Source organism: Stegostoma tigrinum, chromosome 44 (assembly GCF_030684315.1).
Source record: "Stegostoma tigrinum isolate sSteTig4 chromosome 44, sSteTig4.hap1, whole genome shotgun sequence".
Taxonomy (NCBI): domain Eukaryota; kingdom Metazoa; phylum Chordata; class Chondrichthyes; order Orectolobiformes; family Stegostomatidae; genus Stegostoma; species Stegostoma tigrinum.
The window spans coordinates 10,507,787-10,532,694 of record NC_081397.1 but is presented as its reverse complement, the minus strand read 5'-3'; the positions used below and the strand labels follow the sequence as shown (position 1 = coordinate 10,532,694).

Here is a 24,908-nt window from a genome sequence, read left to right as displayed (position 1 = left end):
GAGGGCCTATGCTCAGCCTGCTTCATAATTTCCTGCATTCTCGCTTTAGAAACTCATCCTTTTCTCTTCCTCTGTCGTTGGTACTAACCTGTACACTTGACCTTTGCTGTCTATATTTGTCATATGTTTCCTTCTTATTCTTGACTAAAACTTCAATTTCTGTCATCACCCAGCATTCCCTACACCTACCAGCCTTACCCTTCACGTTAACGTTCAGGAGATTCCAATGATCCAAAAATGTGATTCCTTCTCCCCTGCACCAGCTCCTTAGCCACGCATTCATCTGCTCTATCCTCCTATTCCTACCCTCACCAGCTCATGGCACTGGGAGTAATTCAGATATTATTCCCCTCAAGGACCTCCTTTTATATTCCTGCCTAACTTCAAATATTCTCTCCTCAGAATCTCATCCTTTTCTCTTCCTTTATCATTCAATCCAATGCATACAGCAACCTCCTGCTGACCCCTCTCCCCATTGAGAATATTCTGCACCCTCTCCCCATACCCTTGATTCTGGCACCAGGGAAGCAGCACACCATTCTGATTTCACACTGTCAGCAACAGAAACATCTGTCTGTGCCTCTGACTAGAGAATCCCCGATCACAATCGATAGCTTGGGATCTGATGTACCCCTCGTTACATTATAGCCAGTCTCAGTACCAGAAACCTGGCTATTTGTGTTCCGTTCCCCTGCGAGTCGATCAACCTCTACATTTTCCAAAACAGCATACTTGTTTGAGATGGGGATGGTCACAGGAGACTCTTGTTTGCCCTGCTTTGCTCACCTACCTTTCCAGGAAGTCACCCATCCACCTGACAATACCTTCTGTTTATCTCTCACTCTGCAACTGCCATCCATCACACACCCGCTTAGCTCCTGCAAACCCCTCATTGCCTCTAACTGCCGCTCCAAAAGATCCATGCAATCTGACGGGATTCAAAACAAAACACACTTCCTGCAGACATAACCATCAGTAACGTGGAAACTCTCCCACATCTGACAGGAAGAGCACATTACTCTGCTAAAGGCCATCTGTGCACCTTAACAATCTACAGACCCAGAAAATAGTACAGTCTTATGGCTTTAAAAAGCACTGGTTCAGGCAAACTTATTACCTATGTTTTATACTTTTAAAGCTTAATCAAGAGACAGATCTTTTAAAGATTTCTGGCACAGACCATAATCCCGGGACTTTTCAGCATTTAGGCCCATAGAATTTGGGTACAGATACTAATTGCATGGCAAAGCCTAAAACCCTTCAACAAAAGTTAAGCTTGATTTTATAATTCATATTTCAAACAGACACCACCAAGGACAACCTACCCTGTTGCAAACTGTTCAAAAAAATGACTAATAACTGACGTCATACTTGCTCAGTCAGCTTCCTGGAGGTCATAAATGTTGTCTTTGTAAGTTTCTATTCAGACATACCTGGAATCAGCTGATCATAACTGTTCCAAATCTCAGGCAGTTAAACCAGTCACATTCGCCTGCATTGCATTGACTTCGGTGAACTCAAACAGTGATATTGCCAATCCAATTTGTGTCAGGACAACTGATGTTCCTATTGCAAAGATGTGAAGGGAAGGTGCAGAAGTTTACTTCCTATTAGAACTATAGAAATGATACAGCACAGAAGGGTGGCATTCAGCTCATCTTGACTATGATGACTCGAAGACATCCAGATGCTCTTTAATCCAATCTTCCTGCACATGGCCCATAACCGTACAGCTTTATAGCACTTAAGGTGCGGGTTAAGGTATTTTTAAAAGAGTTAAGGGTCTCCCTCCACCACCAACTTGGGCAGCAAATTCCAGGCACCCACTGTAGTGACTATAATGAAGCCAACCAGCTAGACCTCATAGAATATGCGTTCTTTAATTGGTGCTGTGAACCTGGCTCAATAAGGGAGCCCTGGATGACACACAGCAGTATGATTTCAGTAGCACAATTCTCTTGATCTTAAGTATCACTTTAGGACAGACAACATGCAGCAACTTTCCGCTCAGAGGCAGGTTGGTGAGATGACTTATTCTTGTCTCACAGCAATCTCATTTCACACGCACTGCATGACACAGAAATTGACTGATTGCTGTACATTTTGACAACCCATTATTTAGATGTTATATAATAGAGGATGTTATTAATATGTCCAGCTAAAATCTGAATGGAAATGCATAGTCACCATTGTATCATAAAGTAAACCTGTTGAACAAGTGGCCAGCTCCAGGGATGCTGCCTCCAGGGTGAGCTCAGGAACATTAGCCCTTTCTCGATTCCACCACAATCTGGGTGAAAAAGCTTTTCCTGCCTTTCACCTTAAATTTATGCCCCTTCTCACTGACCCATCGACTAAGTTGAACAGCTGCTTCCTATCCACCCTGTCCATGCCCCTCATAAGCTCTATCAGGTTCCCCCTCTATCTTCTCCCCTCCAAGGAAAACAACCCAAGCTTATCCAGCCTCCCACCATTGCTGAAATTCTCCGTCCCAGACAACATCCTGGTGACTTTCCTCTCCACCCTGTCCAATGTAATCACATCTTTCCTATAGTCTGGAGAACAGAACTGCACATAGCACTCTGCCTGTGGCCGAGCCAATGTTCTGTACAGCTCCAACATAACCTTCCTGCTCTTAAAATCGATGCCTCAACTGATAAAATCGTGTCCCAAATGCCTTACGAACCATCCTATTACCATGTTGTGCTGCCATCAGGGATTCATGGATAAGCACTCCTGATCTCTCTGATCCTTTGAGCTTCCCAGTGTCCTATCATTCATTGAACTCTCTTTGTCTTAGTGCATCACCTCCCATTTACCAGGGTTAAGTTCCACCTGCCACTGATCTGTCCATCTGACCAATCCATTTATATCCTTCTCTAACCTAACAACTTCTTCCTCACTGTCAACCGCCCACACAATCATTGTGTCATTCACAAACTTACTTATCATTCCACACCTTCTCCCCACTCTGATGTGTATTGTTTATATATCTCCCAAACAATAAGGACCCTGTGACCTCCCACTGCACACTAGACTCCGGGCACTCAAACAGTGCCTCTACCACTCTGTGTCTCTGGGCACTAAACCAACGTTGGACTCAACTTGCCAAGATGATTTTACCTTCTTTAGCAGTCTCCCATGTGGGACCTTGTGAAAGGCCTTGCTGAAATTCCTATAAACCACATCTTCTGCATTACCGTCACCCACACAGCTGGTCACCTCTGCAAAAAAATTCAGTCTGACATATTTGATAAGATTTCCCTCTGACAAAGCTATGCTGACTATCCCTTATCAAATCTGGCTTCCCAAGTGGAGATTAAGTCTCTCCTTCTGAATTTTATCCTGAGGTTTCCCTACCATGATGTGAGACTCTCTAGAGTTTAATTTCTTTGTTTATCTCACAACCGGCTTGAAAAGTAGAATGGCATTAGCTGTCCTCCAGCTCCCTGGCACCTCCACTGTGGCCAGAGAGCAATGAGCATTTTGGGTCGGAGCAGCTGTAATTTCCTGCTCTGTCTCTCACAGCAGCTTGGGATACAACTCAGCCAGACCTGGGGCTTTGTGCACTTTCAACCTGCCAAAACCTCTGATACCTCCTCACTCCCGATGTCAATCTGCTCAAGAACCTCACAGTCTCTCTTCAAGAATTCTGCACCTACATCCTTCTCCTGAGTAAAAACAGATGGGAAGTAAAGTCAGGAGGTATGGGATACAGGGTAATCTGGCTGTCTGGATTCAGAATTGGTTGGCTGACCTGAGGCAGAGAGGGGTTGTAGATGGTAAGTATTCTGCCTGGAGGCCCAGTGCTGAGTGGTGTCCTGCAGGGCTCTGTTCTTGGGCCTCTGCTCTTTGTAGTTTTTATAAATGACTTGGATGAGGAGGTTGAGGAGTGGGTTAGTATGTTTGCTGATGACACAAAGGTTGGAGGTGCCATTGATAGTATCGAGGGCTATTGCAGGCTTCAGTGAGACATTCACAGTCTGCAGAGCTGGGCTGAGAAATGGCAGATAGAGTTCAACCTGGATAAATGGGAAGTGATGCATTTTGGAAGGCCGAATTTAAATGCTGAATATAGGATTAAAGGCAGGATTCTTGGCAGTGTGGAGAAACAGCGGGATCTTGGTGTTCAAGTGCATAGCTCCCTCAAAGTTGCCACCCAAGTGGATAAGGTTGTTAAGAAAGCATATGGTGTTTTGGCTTTCATTAACAGCGGGATCGAGTTTACGAGCCATGAGGTTTTGCTGCTGTGTACAAGATCCTGGTGAGACCACACGTGGAATATTGTGTCCAGTTCTGGTCGCCCTATAATAGGAAAGATGTGGAGGCTTTGGAGAGGGTGCAAAGGAGGTTTACCAGGATGTTGCCTGGACTGGAGGGCTTGTCTTACGAGGAGAGGTTGACTGAGCTCAGACTTTTCTCTCTGGAGAGAAGGAGGAAGAGAGGTGGCCTGATCGAGGTGTACAAGGTAATGAGAGACATGGATAGAGTCGATGGCCAGAGACCTTTCCCCAGGGCAGGATTGACTGCCACGAGGGGTCATAGTTTTAAGGTGTTAGGAGGAAGGTATAGAGATGTCAGAGGGAGGTTCTTCACCCAGAGAGTTGTGAGCGCATGGAATGCTTTGCCAGTGGTAGTCGTGGAAGCGGAGTCATTAGTGACATTTAAGTGACTGCTGGACATGCACATGGACAGCAGTGAATTGAGGGGAATATAGGTTAGGTTATTTTATTTTTGGATTAGGATTATTCCACGGCACAACATCGTGGCCTGAAGGGCCTGTACTGTGCTGTACTTTTCTGTGTTCTATGTTATATGTACAGCGACCTCCTGCTGATCGCTCTCCTCTTTGGGAATATTCTGCACCCTCTCCAAGATATCCTTGATCTTCACAACAGGGAGGCCACACACCATTCTGATGTCTCACTGTTGGCCGCAGAAGTGATTATCTGTGCCTCTGACCAGAAAGTCCCCTGTCACAATTGATCACTTGAAATGTGATTTATCACCCCCATTTCATCAGAGCCAGCCTCAGCCTCAGAAATATGGCTGTTAATGCTGTATTCCCCTGAGAGTCCATCACCCACTATATTTTCCGAAACAGCAAACTTATTTGATATTGAGATAGCCGCAGGAGACTCCTGAATTACCGGCCTTCCCTCCTACCTTTCCTAGAGGTAACCCATCTACCTAATGGTACCTGGAATTTTTCTACCTTCTTGATACTTCCATTCATCACACCCCTGGCTCCAGCAAATTCCTCATTACTTCTAACTGCTACTCTATGTGATCCAATAGGATTTGCACTTCCTGCAGACATTATCACCAGTACCACTGATTTTTTCCTGAATGTCCCACATCAGGCAGGAAGAGCACATCACTCTACTAAAGGCCATCTCTGTGTCTTCATCAACAACCCAGAAAATAGCGCAGTCTTACTGCTCTAGGATAACTTAATACCTGTTGTTTATTTTTTTTAAATCAAGAGAGTGATCTCAGTAAAACATGAAAAATCTCACCCTACTCATTACAATAGATTTTTTAAAAAACAGATTCAACAAACATTTAGCTGATCAATGCTGTGAAATGCTGACACTCCCAGCTGTGAGTATTTCCAATATTGAAGTCTCTCTAAGGTCAGCTGTAAAATTTCTTTGTTTGTTTGCCTTTCATTTTTTTGTTGTTAAACATGAGCTATTTTCTGACCTCCCTCATGTTCCCTCCCGAAATTATGACCCCTGCCTGAAACAATGCCGTGACGCCTGCAATATGTCAGCAAAATTTCAAATGAGAGAGAGAGAGAAATGTGACAGAAAATTATCATAAAGGAGCTGACTATATCACCCGCTCCCCTCACCGTCCCCACCCCCCGCTTACCCTTTAACAGAAAGACCTCTCCTAAAGTTTATGTCTTATCTTCCCAGGAATATATAAAATACAAGTGGTTAAATATCGAGTGCAACCCTGGTAAGGGCTAGTGGCAGAGGTTTGCTAGTGAACTACAAGCCTGTCTCCACCAGCTGGGGATCAAGCACCACAGTACCGGAAAAGTCGCAGCCAAAAACTCACCCAACAGCAGCCCTTGCTTTGCAGGTAAAAGAATCTCTCACTCTAAATGCTACCAGCCAACCACCATCAAAACAAAACAGGATAAAGTATCAAAGTGAGGAGGTTCTGCTGAACCTATACAAGAGGATAGTCAGATCGCAGCTGGACAACAGTGAATAGTTTTCTAGTTTTCAGCTCTTTATCTAAGAAAAGATATATTGGCATTGGAGGCAGTCAGAGAAGGCTTCCAAGGCTGATCTCAGGTATGGAGGGATTGTCTGATGAGGAGAAGTCGTGGAGCTTGGGCCTGCATTCATTTAGTTTCAAAGAAGGAGAGGTAACCTCATTGAAACATAGAAGTTTCTTGGAGGAACTTGACAAGCTGGATGTGGAGAAGCTGTTTCCCATTGTGGGAAGACTTTAGCACCAGAGGGTATCATCTCAGAATAACGGATTGTCCACTTAAGATACAGATCAGGAGGAATCTCTTCTCTACGAAGGGAGTGTATCTGTGGAATTCTTTACTTCGAGGGCTTTTGAGGCTGGGTTATTACGTATATTCAAAGATGCGATAGATGTCAAATTAGTAATGGAAACCAAGTGATATGGGAAAAAGGGCAGGATACTGGAGTTGAAGATAATCAGATCAGGCATAATCTCACTGAATAGCAGAGCAGACTCGATGGGTTGAGTGGCCTACTTCTCCTTCTACATCTTATGGTCTTTAAAATGATTTACACAAAATTGTAAAATCCAAGCATCCTGACATCAATTGTTCAATAGTCATTGTTCTGGAAACTATTCTTCACAAACCTCTGACAGAGATTGACCTGTGTGCCTTTCAACGTCTGCTTATTTTTGGCCTCACTGTTTTTGAAACTGTGTGTATGTGTGCCTTATTATTCATTTTTCTTGCCTGCCTGGCCTCTCACATTTGCCATGCACACTCACTCACTGAGCTCTGGCGAGACTGGGGAGTGACACTGGATCAATACTGTGACCTGGGTGTTGGGGGGGGTGATGGGATGACCATTCTCAGGGCACTAGTTAGTTGCTGAGGTGAAATTCCAAACACCTAATTTGGCAAAGTGCATGTCAAGTTTAGAGGTATATTAAAGCTTTGAAACCAGAAGCAGTAAACAGAAACTCACTCACAACTCATTAAGAATCTAACCCCACTGGCTTTAGCCTTTCACCACATCACATCTGTGGGCCTGAACAATGAAACGCACCATCCACTGTTCAGGGAGGTTTCACACGAAATCAACCGCACACACAGACACAAACAATGACGAACCTTGTGTGATTCATGCACTCGAGCACGCAGATCCCTCAGCATCTCCGAGCTTTGCAGCTCATCTATTATAGAGCTCTACATAGTGCCCTGAATAGCAAGACAGTGCAGGGCAGGCTGCCAACTCCCAGAAAACTGAGTAAACTAGGCAGAGTCATGGTGAGCCCAGGTTAAACTAAGCAGAACAAGTCACACTGCAATTAAATGGAGACATTCTGGTTGGATCGCAGGTAGAGTGATAGATATCCAGAGTGAGTTATAGCTTGGAACTAATTGAGAGGTTTGAAAGGTTTCATGAAGAAAAAACACTCATGGGATGTGGGCTAGGCCAGGACTTGTTGTCCTTTTCTCATTGTTCCTTGGGAAAGTGGTGGTGAGCTGCCTTCTTGAACTGCTGCAGTCTGTGTGCTCTATGAAGACTCAAAATGCTCTTAAGGAAGAGAACTCCAGGACTTTTAACCAGTGACACTGAAGTAACGGCGATATATTTCCAAGTAAGACGATGAGTGACTTGGAGGGGAAACTTACAGATGTGATGTTACCATGTGCCTGCTATCCTTGAGCTTTCAAATGCAAGTGGTTGTGGGATTATAAAGTGCTGTATAAAGGAGCCTTTGAATTTCCTCAGTGCATCTCACAGATAGTCCACCGTGCTTCTATTGAGGATAGGTGGTAGAGGGAGTGGATGTTTGTGAATGCGGTGCCGGTCAAGCAAACTGCTTTGTCCTTGAGGGTATCAAGCTTCTTGAACGTTCTTGGAGCTGCGCACATCCAGGCATGTGAGGAATATTCCTTCACACACCTGACTTGATAAACACTGGAAAGACTTTGGAGAATCAGGATGTGAACGACACACTGCGAACATTCATAGCCTGCTCTCACAGCCACAGTTTCTGGTCAATAATCTCCACAGTATTTTGATTGTGTGGGTTCAGTGGTAGTAATGCCATTAAATGTTAGATGGTCCCTTATTTGAGACCACTATGTCTGGCGTTTGTGTGGGACAAATGTTACTTGCCACTTTTCCGCCCGAGCCTGAAAATTGCCCAGGCCTTGTTGCGTTTGGACACGGACTGCTTCATTGTCTGGGGAGTTATGAATGATGCTGAACATTGTGCAAACATGACCAAAAGCCTCCACTTCTGACATTAAAGTAGAGGGGAGGTCATTGATGAAACAGCTGAAGATGGTTGGGCCGAGGACATTGCCCTGAGGAACTCGCTTCCCAGGTTGACCCCTCTTTAGGTATGCCTGGTGCTGCTCCTGACATGCCCTCCTGCATTCTCCATTGAACTAGGATTAATGCCCTGGCCTGATGGTAACGGTTAAGTGGTGAATATGCTGGGCTATAAAGTTGCAGATTGTGCTGGAGTACAATTCTGCTGGACATGGCCTCCAGCACCCCAGGGAAGTCCAGCCTTGAGTTGCTAGATCTGTTTGAAGTCTGTCCCATTTTGCACAACGACAGTGCCATGCAACAAAATGGAGGTTATTCTCAATGTGGAGGTGGGGTTTTATCTCCACAAGGACTGTGCAGAGGTCACTTTTACTGATACATTTGTTTGTGACAGTATCTACAGCCTGCAGATCAGTGAGGATGAAGTCAAGTAAGTTTTTTTTTCCTCTTGCTGGTTCTTCCCTTATTACTTGGGCAGACACATTGTAGCAGCTGTGCCCTTTCGGAGCCGACCAGCTTGATCAGTAATGCGGCTGCCAAGCCACTCTTGGTGATTAAAATGAACCTCCTTACCCAGAGGAGTGAGATTTCCTCCTACAGGATGCTCATCTGATGGTGTTTTTCACACCTTAGATAAAAAACTGGGAGAAGAGTGGTATTGAAGAATCCAACAAGCATTTATTCCAACTCCTTCTCCAACACAATCACTACATCCCACAGGCACATGGGCGAGTGGGAATATTAAGCTACTAGTTTAACATGCCCAGCTATCTCTTAAACTCTCTGCATTGAGTATTCTCAGGACAGGTATGGCACGGGATCAGATACAGAATGGAGACTTCTCTACTCTTTTAATATAAAAGCAAATGGAAAATAGACCTCTTTCTACATGACCCGTCAAACACTCACAGGACAAATCTAGCATGGGGTTAGACAAAGTTTTCTCTGCTTCTATGAACTGAAAGTCAAGCTACCCCTACTCTTTTAAACTGAAAGTAAGGCTCCCTGGACAGTATCCCCACCAACAACCCCTCGCCCCCGGACAGGGAGAGAATAAAATTAGATATACCGTAAAGCTTTCTCCATTCTTTTAAACTGAAAATAAAGCTGCCTTTGCTCTTTCCAGCTGAAATCTGTCTCCACACTGTCCCCATGAAACACCCCAAGATCAGGGACAGTGCAGTGTTAGATCCAAAGTAAAGTTCTTCTCTTAAAGTGAAAGCAAAGAACCCCCTACTGTTTCAATCTGAAAGCTGTCCCAATCAACCACACCCTGGTCAGGTACGCGACAGGTCAAGCCAGAGCCTTACAGCTGATGTTAAATCACTGGTTAGTGAAGTTCTCAAGTTGATGTAACTGGTGCAGGGAGGTCAGAATCTCATTTTGTTGGTGATTGTGAGACAGGGAGCAGGAATATGTTCCTGGGGCTGTTCTCCTCTGCCTACTGCTCAGAGCTGGAATGTGAGTATTGTATGGGAAATCAAATGTGACACAAAGGGTAGAAAGAGAAACGTCAAGTCACGATGGAGAGGCTAAAAAGTGGTCGAGACTGAACTGGAGTGAGTGAGGGAGGGTGACAGTGAAGGGAGGTCGAGAGAAAGAAAGAGATTGATCTGAGGTAGGGCATTGAGTACTGAGGGAGTGCCGCACTGTCAGTGTTTCAGTACTGAGGGGTGGATACTTTGAGATGAGCAGAGTCCCTTCACCACTGATGCACCAAGTCAGGGCTATGTGCCATTGAAATTCATCAAGGCTCCGATTCACAGCACCTTCCAAAGCCACAGCCACTTCCATGTAGAAGACCGGGGCAGCAGATAAATAGGAACACTCCTACATTGTAATTTCCCATCAGTATTAGGCTGGAGCCCTGTTGCACCTGGACCATGTCTAACATCTCCCTCACCTTCCTGGACACCTCTGCCTCTATCTCAGACAACCACCTAGAAACCGATACCAATTTCAAGCCCACTGACTCCCACAGCTACCTAGAATACACCTCCTCCCACCCACCTTCCTACAAAAATACCATCCCCTATCCGCAATTCCTACACCTCTGCTGTATCTGCTCCCAGGATGAGGCATTCCACTCCCGTACATCTCAGATGTCCTCGTTTTTCAAGGACCACAACTTCCCCACCGCAACCCCCACCCCCTGCAGTGGTCGAGAATGCCCTCAACCGTGTCTCCGCATTTCCCGCAACTCACCCCGTCCCCGCAAGAACCACCAAAAGAGAGTGCCCCTCATCCTCACGTACCAACCCACCAACCTCCGGATCCAACGCATCACCCTCTGACACTTACGCCATCTGCAATCCCAACCCACCATCAAAGCCATTTTTCCATCCCCACCCTTGTCTGCTTTCCGGAGGCACCACTCCCTCCGTGACTCCCTTGTCCGCTCCACACTATCTCTAACCCCACCACACCCAGCAATTTTCCCTGCAACTGCAGGAAATGCTACACTTGCCCCCACACCTCCTCCCACACCCCCATCCCAGGCCCCAAGATGACTTTCCATATCAAGCAGATGTTCACCTGCACATCTGCCAATGTGGTATACTGCTTCCGCTGTACCCACTGTGGCTTCCTGTACGTTGAAGTAACCGACCGCTTTGCAGAACACCTACACTCAGTTCACAATAAACAACTGCACCTCCCAGTCGTGAACCATTTCAACTCCCCTCCCATTCCACAGATGTCATGTCCATCTTCGGCCTCCTTCAGGGCCACAACGACGCTGCCCGATGGTTGCAGGAACAGCAACTCGTATTCCACTTGGGAACCCTGCAGCCCAATGTTATCAACATGGATTTCACAAGCTTCAAAGCCTCCCATCCCCCTATTGCATCACAAAACCAGCCCAGCTCGTCCCCACTTCCCTAACCTGTTCTTACTTTCACCTGTCCCCTCCTCCCACCTCAAGCCGCACCCCCATTTCCTTCCTACTAACCTCAGCCCGACCCCTTGACCCGTCCCCTCCCTACCTCCTCACCTACTCTCACCTCTACTGGCTCCATCCCCGCCCCTTTAACTTGTCTGTCTCCTCTCCACCCATCTTCTCCTCGATCCATCTTCAATCCACCTCCCACCTCTCCCTATTTATTTCACAACCCTCTCCCCCTCCCTTATTTCTGATGAAGGGTCTAGGCCAGAAACATCAGATTTGGTGCTCCAAAGATGCTGCTTGGCCTGCTGTATTCATCCAGCTCTACACTTTGTTATTTCAGATTCTCCAGCATCTGGAGTTGCTGTAATCTGGCAAGTCCACATTCGACATGTGGGAATTGTTGAAATGCCATCTGAACAGAGTTCAGAATTAGCATGTTCCAGTGAGGAGGAAGGACAAGGAAAGATGAGGATGGCAAGCTGTGGGATCCTTGCATGGCAGGAGAGGTTTGTGAGTCGAAAAGGAAAAGGAAGTATATGTAAGATTTAGTAAGTTGGAATCACACAGGGCCTGTGAGGAATATGAGGTTAGCAGGAAAGAACCGAAGCAGTAAATTTGGAGAGCAATGCGGGGCCATGAAATGCCCTTTGCAAATAGAGTTAAGGAGAATCCAAAGGCATTTTATACATACATTAAAATAGGATCACTCAAGGGAAAAGGAGGGAACTTGTGTTTGGAGGCAGCAGATATGGGCAGGATCCTAAATGAGTACTTTGTGTCAGTATTCCCCACAGAGAAGGACTTGGATAATAGTGTGGTTCGTGTAGGGCATGCTAATATGCTGGGGCATTTTGAGGTCAAGAATGAAGTGGTTCTAGATCTCTTGAAGAGTATAAAGGTGGAGAAGTCTCCAAAGCCCATTGCGATCTACCACAGGTTATTGAGAGAAGCACAAGAGGAGATTGATGGGGCCTTGACCAAGATTATTTTATCCTCTGTAGCCAATGGAGAGGTCCCTGCCGACTGGCGAGTAGATAATGTCGTCCATCTGTTCAAGAAGGGGAACAGGGATAATCCAGGAAATTTTAGACTGATGAATCTCACAACAATAGTTGGGAAACTATTGGAGAGAATTCTTAGGGATAGGATTTATGCCCTTTTGGAAAAGCATAACCTAATTAGGGACAGTCAGAATGGTATTGTGTGGGGCAGGTCATGTCTTCCTAACTTAATTGACAAGGCGATGAGGGTGCGTTTGAAGACAGAGCAGTGAATTTCAGTTTGGCTTTCGATAAGCCCCTCATGTTTGGCCCATCGAGAAGAATAAGATGCATGGGATCAACGGTGACTTCCATTTGGATCCAGAATTGGCTTGCCCATCGCCGACAGAGGATTGTGGTGGATCAGTGTTTCTCAGGGATTCATGTTGGGATCTCTGCTGTTTCTAATTTTTAAAAATGACTTTGATGAAAACTAGATATGTGGGTTAGTGCTTTTACAGGCAGCAGAAAGATCAGAGGAGTTGTGGACAGTGTGGGGTAAACTGGGAGATGAACCAGTTGCAGATTTGTTGCATTTTGGGAGATCATTTCTTCAAGGAAAATGTACAGTTAATGGCAAGTCCCTTAATTGCATTGATTTCCAGAGGTAGCTTGGGGTCCCAGCCCATAGCTTCCTGAAAGTGGGCCCATGTGTGGATAGGGTGTGCTCGACTTTATTGGTCAGGCATCGAGTGCAAGTGTCAGGAAGTGATGTTGTAGCATCCTTATAAGGCTTCGGTTAGGCCGCACTTCAGAGTATTTTCTTCAGTTCTGGCCATTACACGGCAGGAAGGATGCAGAAATTTTGCAGAGGGTGCAGAAGGTGCTGTCTGGATTAGAGGGTAGAAGAAGAGGCTGGACAGAATAGGTTCAGAGATAGTAGGAACTGCAGATGCTGGAGAATCTGAGATAACAGGTGTAGAGCTGGATGAACACAGCAGGCCAAGCAGCATCGGAGGAGCAGGAAGCCTGATGTTTCGGGCCTAGACCCTTACTCTGAAGAAGACAGCCTTCCTGCTCCTCGGATGTTGCTTGGCCTGCTGTGTTCATCCAGCTCTACACCTTGTTATCTCAATGGGCCGAATAGGGTTGTTTCCTCTGGAGCGGCAGAGGCTGATGGCAGACCTCACAGAGCTTTATAAAATGATGAGAGGCATAGATACAGTAGGTTGACAGTCAGAAGGGTATTTAAGGGGCTTTTAGATAAACACACAAATATGCAAGGGATATAGACTATGTACAGGCAGAAGGGATTAGTTCAATTTGGCATCAAGTTTGGCACAGCATTGTGGGCCAAAGAGCCTGTTCCTTTGCTGTGCTGTTCTCTGTTGTATCGAAGCAAGTATGTCCAGTAAGAATATCGGGCAGGTTTGTGCTTCTGTAAGTGGCAGCTTCAATGTATTTTTATTCAACTCTTGGTGCAGAAAAAAGCAGCATTAGCAGCTTATTTAATTCTTGGAATGTAACCTGAAGAAATGAGCCATGTGAAGATAAATTGATAAATGAATGGATGGACGAATAGAGCGATGACAAATAGTGTGAATCATTGAAAGGTGTCAGATGCAGGACGTTAGTTTTGAAGATCTCAGAAAATCACTGATTCACCACAACGGCAAACGGTGCTCTGCGCAATGATTGAGTACAGCTCCTCTGTTTGACCTCAACCAAAGGCAGGAAGTAAAACCAAACTCTTATCAGATTGACCTGTGCTGTTAGTTCTGTTATTCCTTTCCCTACTTCCCCAGGTTTCTGTTCTTGTGTGTAAATGTGCTTCTGGGACACCTCGACTGCTTTGAGTAGGGAAGGGAAATATTCTGGCGGAGGGGGAATGGTGTATCCAAAATGGGCCACATAACCTTGCGGGTTAGTCAGGCTGCTGTGTACAATAAGGTGAATTGTGATGTGTTTGGGGATTGGAATAGTATGTTCCTGGGCCACTTGAACTTCCACCTGTGGTTTAAAACAAAAGCTGCTGTCGCTAACCGGATATTATGTTGTGGAACTCTTGCCCACTTACCTCCTCCCCACTCACTATCCAAGGGCTCAGTCACATCTGCCGGGTGAAGCAGTGATCTCGCTGCACTACACCTCAACTGTCTTCAGTGCTCACAGCCGGGTCTCCTTCACACCGGGGAGATGAAACAGACTGGGTGTCTGCTTTGAGGAATGCTGATATTTTGTCTGTAAAAATGATCCTGAGCTTCCAGTCTTGTGTCCCTTTAACATCGCACTACGTTCCACTCCAACCCACATTTTCACCTTGGGGTCTTGCTGCGGTGCTCCAGCAAAGCTCAGAGCAAGCTGGAGAATGGCATCTCATCTCCCTCTTGGGGACCCAGCAGCCTTCAGGACTCAACATCGATGGGTTATACACATTATCCCCACTATGACCGCACTGAGTTTGGATAGAATGCTTCTGTAGAGAGCAAACCAGGGCACTTATTCAATACAGCCTTACAATTTTCATTGGCAAAAACACATTTCACGAAATTGTTTCTCATGTACAATGCATACCATACAAATTTAAATTAGATCCTCAAGATTAGTCTTGAAACCCCATGTTCTTTCATTCCCATGAACTGGGCTTTGACGATAAATACAGAAACAACAAGTGAAATGAGCGCATAATTTGGAAAAGTGCAGCAAACCAAAGAGGGACAGAATTCTGAATGCAGGAATACATTTCAGTGATAATCATTTTCCTATAGACATGTGAGACAATGATGGCACCACTGGCTTTAATAACACATGAACAAATTTTGGAAAGAGGCCATCATTTGTTGTTGAACACCAAAATAGGGAGCCACTACTCATGGTGTACTTGGGCTAGCCACACCCCGTGGTGGCCAGTTCAGCAGGCCCATACTGCATTATAAAGCGCTCAGGCAATGAGTTCTCAATGGACAAGCCATTGCCTGTTGCTAAACAACCCACTCGCAGTGATCTCCATGAGATTAGTAACTTTGCATGAGCCTTAGAAGGGTTATCACAATGACCTAATGTCCTTATTGCTGGGTTATTAACCCACAAACTATCTCTTATTCTAGGGACCTCAGTTCAAATCCTGCCCATGGCCAATGGTGGAATTTGAAGTCAATAGAAAAAATCAAGAATTAAATGTCTCATGATGCTGTTATTGATTACTGGAGAAGAGAAGAAACAAATCAGCTGTTTCAGTGTCACCTTATCAGCTACGATACCTGTCCCTACCTTGTCAGGCCTATATATTCCTCAGGGCATGCAATTCTCATGGAATTTCTAGTCAAACTGTTCAGAGGTTACACACCTCTGGAGCAGTGGGGCTTGAACCCAGGCCTTCTGGTTCTGAGGTAGAAAACTTATCACTGTGTCACAAGGAGCCCCTTTATGTTTGACTCTGAACTGCGCATTTAGGGATGGGCAGGAAATTGTGGCCTCGCCAGTGATGCCCATAATCCTGTCTCAGCCTTCAATATACACAAGGACTCTGCCCCCACAGCTCTCTGTCGCAAGCAGTTCCAAAGACGCTCAACCCTCTGAGAGAAGGAATTCTTCCTCCTCTCAGTCTGTAATTAGCATCCCTTTATCCTGAGATTGTGCTCTTGCCAGAGCAACACCCTGACCGGTTAGTGTTGTGTGAAACTGCAACAATATCTGCTGTTTGAAGTTAATCAGCATTAATGGCTGCATTCTCAATTGCAACACCTCTGCAAGCCATAATCCATTTGCTAAACAATCATGATTCTCATCCCATCCAGGATCAATATTGTTCATCTTCAGAATTGCCCTCAAGAATTCATGAGAAATGTCTTTGAGGGTGCATGAAATTTATCCTGAAACACTGAGAGACATTTTTGCAAATGGAAATTGGTGTTATTAACACCCGGATTACTTTGACAAAGAAAAATTATAGGATCACAGAAGGTAGGAGTAGGAGTAGACCACTAAACCCCTAAAGTCTGCCCTGCCCATTCAATAGGTTTTGGAGCTGATCCTTTATCAGGTAAATGCTCCTTTGCCACTTCACTTGACAAAACAGCAGCACGCTGAAAGCTTATGATTACAAATAAACCTGTTTGGCTATAAACTGGTGTTGTGTGACTTCTGACTGTACAATTGCAGCAAGATATCCTGGCTCCTGTTCTCTAATGCTCTCACTATGATGGCCAATATACCGTTTGCTTTCTGAAGAAGGGTCTAGGCCCGAAACATCAGCCTTCCTGCTCCTAAGATGTTGCTTGGCCTGCTGTGTTCATCCAGCTCTACACCTTGGTATCTCAGAATCTTCAGCATCTGCAGTTCCTCCTATCTCTAGAACAATTTTACTCCACTGCGAAGCCTCTTCTAAGGATGCCTATCTTGAAGAAGTCACCCTCCTCCCTCCAGAAAAACCTCAGTGGATCTCTCTCCCACGGCAACTCTCTCGTAATCTCTTTGGCCTTGAAACTGCTTGACCACATCCTGAAGCAAACCAGGCACTACATTTTCTGAAGAAGGGCCTAGGGCCGAAATTTCAGCCTTCCTGTTCCTCTGATGTTGCTTGGCCTGCTGTGTTCATCCAGCTCTACACTGTGGTATCTACAGTTTCAGTAACTTGTGTACAAGAGACACGCAAGTCTGGTTTGACATTCCCCTCTATCAGTTCACAGCCATGCAGATAATAATCCCCTTTCCGATTTTTCTTGTTAAATGTCTTTCTGCTTTTGCTGTCAAAAGCTACCCAGACCTTAAATATCATCTGCCAGTAAGTACTTGACATAGATTATTGATTGAATAAGGGAGAAAAAATGAAACTTGATACAAGATGCAGGACTGAGCAAATCACTCCCCATTTGAGTGCATTGACATTCGCAAAACTGGCTGGGACCCAAAAGAACCTTTCCGTGCTGCATGGTACGATAGTGCTGTGTTTGTATGTGTGTGTATATCTGCTTTTGTGTATTTGTATGTGTGTCTGTATCTGCGCCTATGCTCAGCTAATGTCTTTGCCTCTCTGTTGTAAACACACGCTCAAAGCTTGGAGCCTGTGTTGGTGCATTTTAATCTTTTCTTTTCTCCCACGGCTGAAGGCAAGAGACAATCCCAACCAGGCCATCTCTTAATCATGGCTATTCCATGCATCAAGATTTTCCTAAATTTATACAATGAAGACGTGCAGCATAGAACTTACAGCTTTTCTCTTTATTTCTCTATTTTGGTACCTATTTTAGTACCTAAGATTCATATTTAGGCACTTTGTCCCTAAGATGGGGCTGTGTGTGGTGACATTGTACACATTCCACAGTACTTCTGTACTTTATAAACCTAATTCTAATTGTGCCTCCAGTGAGAATTACCACTGTCAGGAGTGACACGTGTGGAATGTAGCATGGTGCCCTCACACTTGTGGGGAAAAATAAAATTCCAGACATGGTTCTGACTATCGCACACTGAGGACTGAGATGCTAATTCGAAGAAACATTGATACCCGCCCACCTGAAATGCCAATATGGTTTTATTTCAGTGCACGTGTTCTCTTAGTTCCATTGAACCAGGCAATTGCGAAACTGCTTTCACGTGTCTTGATGGCAAAAGAAATCCATTTGCTGCAGTGTAAGTTCTTCAAATGATCATTTAAAAAATCAGAAAAGGGAAGTGTCAAAATAAAGAAGATTCTTGCAGAGTTTGTCAGTGTGGTTCCCACACTCTGTGCAGAGCGAGGCACTTGAAGAGGCTGTTAGTTTCAGGACTGTTTCTTGACAAGGAGTGTTATGTGTAAACATTAGCTGGATTCTCCCGTTCCATCAAAGCAGTAAGTAACTCTTCAAATGGTTTATTATTTATCTGAATTCTGACATAAATTCACTGATAGTAATGTCAGATGGTGTAACATTTCAGTACATTACTTGTTTTGTATTTCAATAGAGTTGCTGTATTCTGTTGTTATTCAATTAGTGCATTTTGATTCAGAAGGGTTAAGCTCCAATGCCACTAATAGTCTCCATTAACAGCTCATCCCCCTCCTCGCCAGATCATTATCCACACCTTTGTTTGTCCAACTATTCTCCTCTCTCCTGTGTTCTCTCCCCAACTATCATTTTCTCCTTACTCCCATCCTTCCTTCTGTGCAAAAAAATGAGATTTTCTGAGCTATCATCAGTTTTCTGGATTGGTCACAGAATCTGAAACATTAACTCTGGTTTCACTTCACAGATGCTGCCAGACCTGCTGAGATTTTCCGTAATCTTCTGTTTATTACTTTAGTTCTCCTCAGCCACTGATAACATCAAAGGTTTCTGTCTGTGTCTGTACTCAATATCTACTCCATATATGGTCGTTGTAACGACCTAACAGCATGATCTGTTTGTATACCTTGACTGTAACTTTAAAAATGCCCTAACTTAATGTGAATTCAGCGCAGTTGTTGCATGTAGATTTGTGATGAAGATTCAGTCTATCCCTCTTCAAACATTGTAAATGACAATGGGCTTTCAAAGATGAACTTCACTGTGACCAGGATAGTTTACATTGAGAATAGAGGAAAAAAAGACACATTTTTATTTTGTTGGTGATGTTTGACCCTTTGATTGCATATCTCTGGAAATTAAACTCAATGCGAGTCTCAGCTCTGTGACTGTGGGGGAAAAAATGCTCTCTGCTCTGATACTGGGAACAAACCTGCTGTTTGGTCAGAGGAACTGGTCACACCTGGTGTTATACCGAGGAAATATTACATTTTCTGGCTAATCAAATATGTGCCTGGAGAAAGACAGAAGAGGTATCTCCCATAAACCAACATTGACCAGTTTTGAAAATATCAAACTGATCGATGCAATATTGAGTTAATATGAAAGATGATTCCTTGTTTTAAAGCCAACAGTTTGAACAGAGCAGGGTCTGGTTCCATAATTACGCTGAGCTCCTCCTAGTCCCATTCGTTTTATGAAATTCAAAAAAAAATCACTGAGGTACAAGTCCTAATCAAAACATTTACAGCCTCATGTTTGGAATGCTGACATAGTTCAATATCCATCTGCCATTTTACTACTGTTGAAGGGAAGGACAACGCGCACTTTTTAAAATGTTTTACTTGAGACTTTAAACCCAGTAACTGCGATATATCCCTTACAAGATAATCGTATTTGCATATAATGACATCCTCACATATCAGCCCACCAACTTTGGGGTGGCATGGTGGCTCAGTGGTTAGCACTGCAGCCTCACAGTGCCAGGGACCCAGGTTCAATTCCAGCCTCGGGCGACTGCCTGTGTGGAGTTTGCATGTTTTCCCCGTGTCTGCATGGGTTTCCTTTGGGTGATCCGGTTTCTACATGGATTGGCCATGCTAAATTGCCTGTAGTGTTCAGGGATGTCTAGATTACATGGGTTATTGGGAGATGGGTCTGTGTGGGATGGGTCTGGGTCATTGTGGACTTATTGGGCTGAAGGGCCTGTTTCCACACTTTAGGGTTTCTATGATTTTGAAAAAAAATGGTTCTCTGTTTGATGTTATCAGATCATTTGTCTCTTGCTCGAGGTGTGGAGAGATCAGTTAGCCAAGTTACATATTAGTATTCATATGTTTCATAATTAGAACTCCTGTTTCAAGCTAGCCTTCAGGATTCCACCAGCAATTTTTGGTTTTCTTTCTGATTTACAGCATCCTCAGTTCTTATGGTTTTTATTTTGTATCCAACATGGTCAGAGTTTACAAGAAATGAAAAAGTTGCTAATGCTGCTTGTCAGGGCCAGTGTGGAAGCTGTCATTTATATGCACATATTTGTCATATATCTTCACTGGGCATACTTTATCGATGAGGCTTGACTGAGCTGTTGCTGATCTTCAGTCCCTTCCTGAGACAAACCACAGCTGGGGTCTAATCTCTCACACTGTAATTTCATTGCCATTGCATATATTCAGAGAACAGGTCTTTGTGCTGACCAGTCAATAAATTGCACATTTCTAAGCAGAATTGCATAATTAGGGAAGGGAAGTACTTGAGAATATTTCTGGGAGGGTAAAGAAACAGGAAATGTTAATTTTGCAACAGAGAAACTTGAGAACTGGAATGTGCCTTTCAGCCCCTGATACTGCCATCCTATTGAATATGATCATGCCTGATCAAGCATTTCATTGCATTTTACATGCTCCATCCTCATAACCCAGTTTACGATAGGCAGTCAACAGAGATAGAGCAACTGTAGCTCCCTGTGGGGACAGAATTCTGAAGGATTACAATTCACTGAGCAAAATAAAACAAACCCTTATCTTGGACCACAGTTGAATTATTTTAAAATCTTACCTGGTTCCAGTCTACCCTCAACCGGCAAACATTAAACCTCTATCTACCATGTCCTCCACTTTAAGGATTGTGTGGCAGTATTTTTAATAATAACATTGCTCACCCATTGAATCCCTGACTAATGCCAGCCCAGTTTGTCCACTCTCTCTTCATGGGATGTTGCCACCGTCCCAGGAGCAAGCCTGGTGAATCTTTGTGGCCCTCTCTGTCTGGAAATTACATCTTTCCTGAGATAAGGAGACAAACTGCACACAGTACTGCAGCTGCAACATAACCAAAGTCCAATACACTTGAAATAAGACAACGTCTAACATTCCATTAACTTTCCTATAAACATATTCAGCCATTAAGCAGGACATCAGAGACCAATGCAAGAAAGGTGCAATGGAACCATGAGTTCTATTTATATATCAGTTGGAAAAAGCAATGTGGTGCAGTATTTCCATGAGTATGTGCATTTTTGTTTTGTATTCATTTGTGAAATGTGGATTTTGTTGGCTCATGAGCATTTATTGCCCATCCTTAGCTGCCCTTGAGAAAGCGGTAGTGAACTGCGTTCATCAATCGTGTGTGTCTGTGTCTGAGAAAGAGACAGAGAGAAACAGTGAGATGGTTCTTCAAGGGATTGGTCTGAGAAAGCATCTCACTCTTCTTTTTCTCTCTCACACACACACATTGACCTACACATTTCAAAAACACAGTTCACTACGACCTTCTCAAGTTAACATTTCGGGTCCGGTGACCCTTCCTCAGAGCCTTTTTGGGCCCAGAGAGACCAGATCACAATAGAGGATGCCAATGTTATTATGGGGAGCAAGCGTGATTGTCCTGAGTACAGATTACTGCCAGGTATGGCAGAATTCCACTAGGGTCATCCAGGGGTTTTGAAAATGAAGATGTTGGTGAGAAGTTATGTCTGGCGACCAGATTAGATGTGAACATGGCTGCATTAGTTGGGTGGGTGCCCAGAGTGCCAACAAGGACAAAGCATACTGCAGGAGCTCCCTCACATACGTGACAATGTTCAGGTAAACCCCACACTCAGTTACACATTGAGCCCATGAAAGGACTGAGATTGTCAATGTTCTTAGTCATTGTACATGCCCATGCAAACTATTTCGACATACATAGAGTTCATTGGGCAAACACGACGTAATGATAGAAAAACTGTGCATCTTTTGCAATGTACAGACTCCCAGAAGTGTTGATCATGATAATGGGCCATTGTTTACCAACTGGGAAATTGAGTATTTCCTAAAATTGTGTGGTATTCATCAATGACAGTCCTACACCATTCATTATCCAATGATCCAACAGAAAGAACAGTCTCAACTTTGAAGGCATGTTTAACGAAACAGACTGCAGGCTCACGAGACACCAGGCAGCCTGGGTTCCTATTTGAATATAGAGCCACACATCATGCACCTACAGGGATAGCTCCAGTAGAGTTGCCAATTGGGAGAACACTCCACACCAGATTCAACCTGATCTTCCCGGACCTGGTGGAGAGGCTGAAATGTCATCAGGAAAGCCAATACTAGACACAAGATCCCTCTAAGCAAGAGAGACAGTTTACCTCAGGTGATGAAGTTTTGTGTAGGAACCACAGGAATTGGCCTGCATGGTAAGATGCATGGTTAATGTGACAGTAGGTCCTGTAAAGTATAAAGCTCAGGTAGGTATGACATCCCTGAAAAAACACATAGACCTCAGGAAAGCTGCAAACTTGCAGACAGTGCAGGAGCAAAATGTGCCTGCCTCCTCAATTGCTTTCCCAACTGTCCCAGAACCTCTCTGTCAGAGGTTAAAGACACCTTAGAATCTGAGATGAACACAACAGATGTTGCTGCCTCAACATCTTTGTTGCCTGAAGAGGTAAATGAATTTCTTCTGACGTGCTTTGCATTCAATAGGTGAGCTGTTGTGTATTACACACCGCCTGTATCAGAGGCAGAGTTGGAGGATCCTGACCCGGTGCTAAAACACCCCAAGAGGAGCTACAATTTTTAAAAAAACGGCCTATATCCTTGCACATGACGGGGAGGGATTCAATTATGCTGTCAGGCAAGTAGACCTGAGAGAATGAGTTCCCTGATTGGACCAGAATAACAGCCCCAATCAGGGAGTCCTGGCTGACAAATATTTAACAGGAGTATCAGATATCCTCTTCAATCTAAGAGCTGGCTCTGAGTCAGCTGGATCAGTGTCCAGGGCTTTCGATGCATGAATAAAGGGTGACTTGGTGATGGGATACCAGCCTCTGGGTAATTTACCCTTGCTGTTAACTCCTCAAGAAAGAATAGATGCTTCCTATCCACACTGTCCATGCCCCTCATAACCTTACTCACCTCTATCAAATCTCACCTCAGCCTTGTCTGCTCCTAAGAAAGCAACTCGAGCTTATCGAGCTTCTCTTCATCGCTGAAATGCTCTGTCACAGGCAACGTCCTGCGGAGTCACCCTGCATTCTCTCCAGTGCAGTCACATCCTTCCTAAAGCGTGGAGGCTGCACAGAGCTCCAGCTGTGGCTTCACCAAAGTCCTGTCCCGCTCCAGTATCACCTCCCCGTCCCTATAATCTATATCTTGACTATAAAGGCAAGTGTCCCAAACGCCTCCCTCACCACCCTATTAACCTGTCCTGCCACCATCTATGGACAAGTTCCCCAAGATCTCTGTGTTCTTCTGAGCCTCCTAGTGTCCTGCTACTAAATCACTGATCACTCCATTTGGGATTGCCAAGGTTGTAAAACAGCATTTTGCCCATATAATTAGTTCAACCTTTCTAATATGAATGAAGAGAATAAAAAGTTTCAATCTCCCTGTTTGAGGAATGGATGCCATTGGAGGCAGTTCAGAGGAGACTTGCTTGATTGTTTACAGAGATGACGGGTTTGTCTTACAAAGAGAGTTTCAGCCTATACTCCCTGGCGTTTCGAAAAACGAGAGGAAATCTAACTGAGGGATATAAAACGCTAAAAACAAATATCACAAAGGAGATGGAGAGAGGATGTTTCCTTGTGTGGGACAACCGAGAATGAGAGGCCATTGTTTTAGGAGAAAAGGTTGGGCAGATTGAAAATTGAGATGAGGAGGAGTGGCTTGGATCCCATTTGCACTTAGAACTGGAGCTGGACAGACTGGTGCGGGAGGTTTGGTGTGTGTGTGTTGGGGTGGGGGGGGCGGGATGTGGTTGTGAAGTTGAACCTACTTATAAAACAAACAAGAATGTGGTGGGAGGGAGTGTCTCGGTTTAACGTGAGCTACAAATGGAGCAAGTTCGGGTGAAATGAGGAAGAACTCTTTCCATCGAGAAATGAGTTGGGGTCTGGGGTGCACTGCCTGGGAATGTGAGGCGAAGGCTGTTTCAATTTGAGAAAGGTGTTGGGCCAGGAATTGGACAGGAGTGGGCCATCCAGGGATCTGACATTGGGCGTAAGATAATTGAGCCCTGGGGGTTACAGTGGCTGCAATGAACTGAATGACCTTCTCCTGTCCCTATCACACAGCTGGGCCTCCATTACTCGGCCTCCTGAGCTGACTCAGAGAGTTGACGAACCTCTCCTGGAGGGGAATGGAATCTGAGCACTTTCGAACCTCCTATTGATTTGTGCGAGAGGTTGATATTGGTTTCCTCCCATCTTGACAGCGGAGAAAGAGAGAGAGAGTCAGGGTGTGGGGGAGCGGGGTGAGGGGGGGCTATAGACCCCATAGAGTGGAGAGATTGGAAAGGTTTCAAAGGATATGGGCCAAACACAGGCAAATGAGACGAGCTGGGTTTGGAAAACCTGCTCATGGACAAGTTGCACCAAAGAATCTGTTTCTGTGCATTCTGACTCTGTGATTGATTGGTGCACTGGAAAGCTCGAATCAAAACTCACTTTACTCTGACTGCACTTATAAAATACAACGAAAATAAGAATTAGCATAACTTTAGTAGTTAGTATTTCAGTTGAGTAATCAACAACTGTTCTGATACCGGCAGCATTCCATACACACATGCTTTGGCGAAAATGCACTTCAGTAACACAGTTATGATTTATTCATGTGTTGGTTCTCTTGAGTCTAGAAGAAAGAATCGATCTTCCTGTTTTGATTTTTAAGAGTGAGTCTCGCTGTCTGATGAGGGAGAGGTTGATTAGGTTGGGTCAGTCCTCGTTGGAGTTTGGAAGAATGAGAGGCATTCTTATTGCAAATTCTTA

The 24,908-nt window shown here is 44.6% G+C and overlaps 1 protein-coding gene across 1 annotated transcript in view; it reads left to right on the top strand.

Moving 5' to 3' along the window:
* Window positions 1–8,824: 8,824 nt before the first annotated feature.
* The window catches only part of LOC132207131 (Fc receptor-like protein 5), a 51,468-nt gene continuing 35,384 nt past the window's right edge, over window positions 8,825–24,908 (top strand). Inside the window, exons 1-2 of the mRNA XM_059642308.1 lie at window positions 8,825–8,949; window positions 22,495–22,582. Coding sequence (XP_059498291.1) covers window positions 8,825–8,949; window positions 22,495–22,582 — 213 coding nt within the window. The remainder of the gene's footprint in view (window positions 8,950–22,494; window positions 22,583–24,908) is intronic.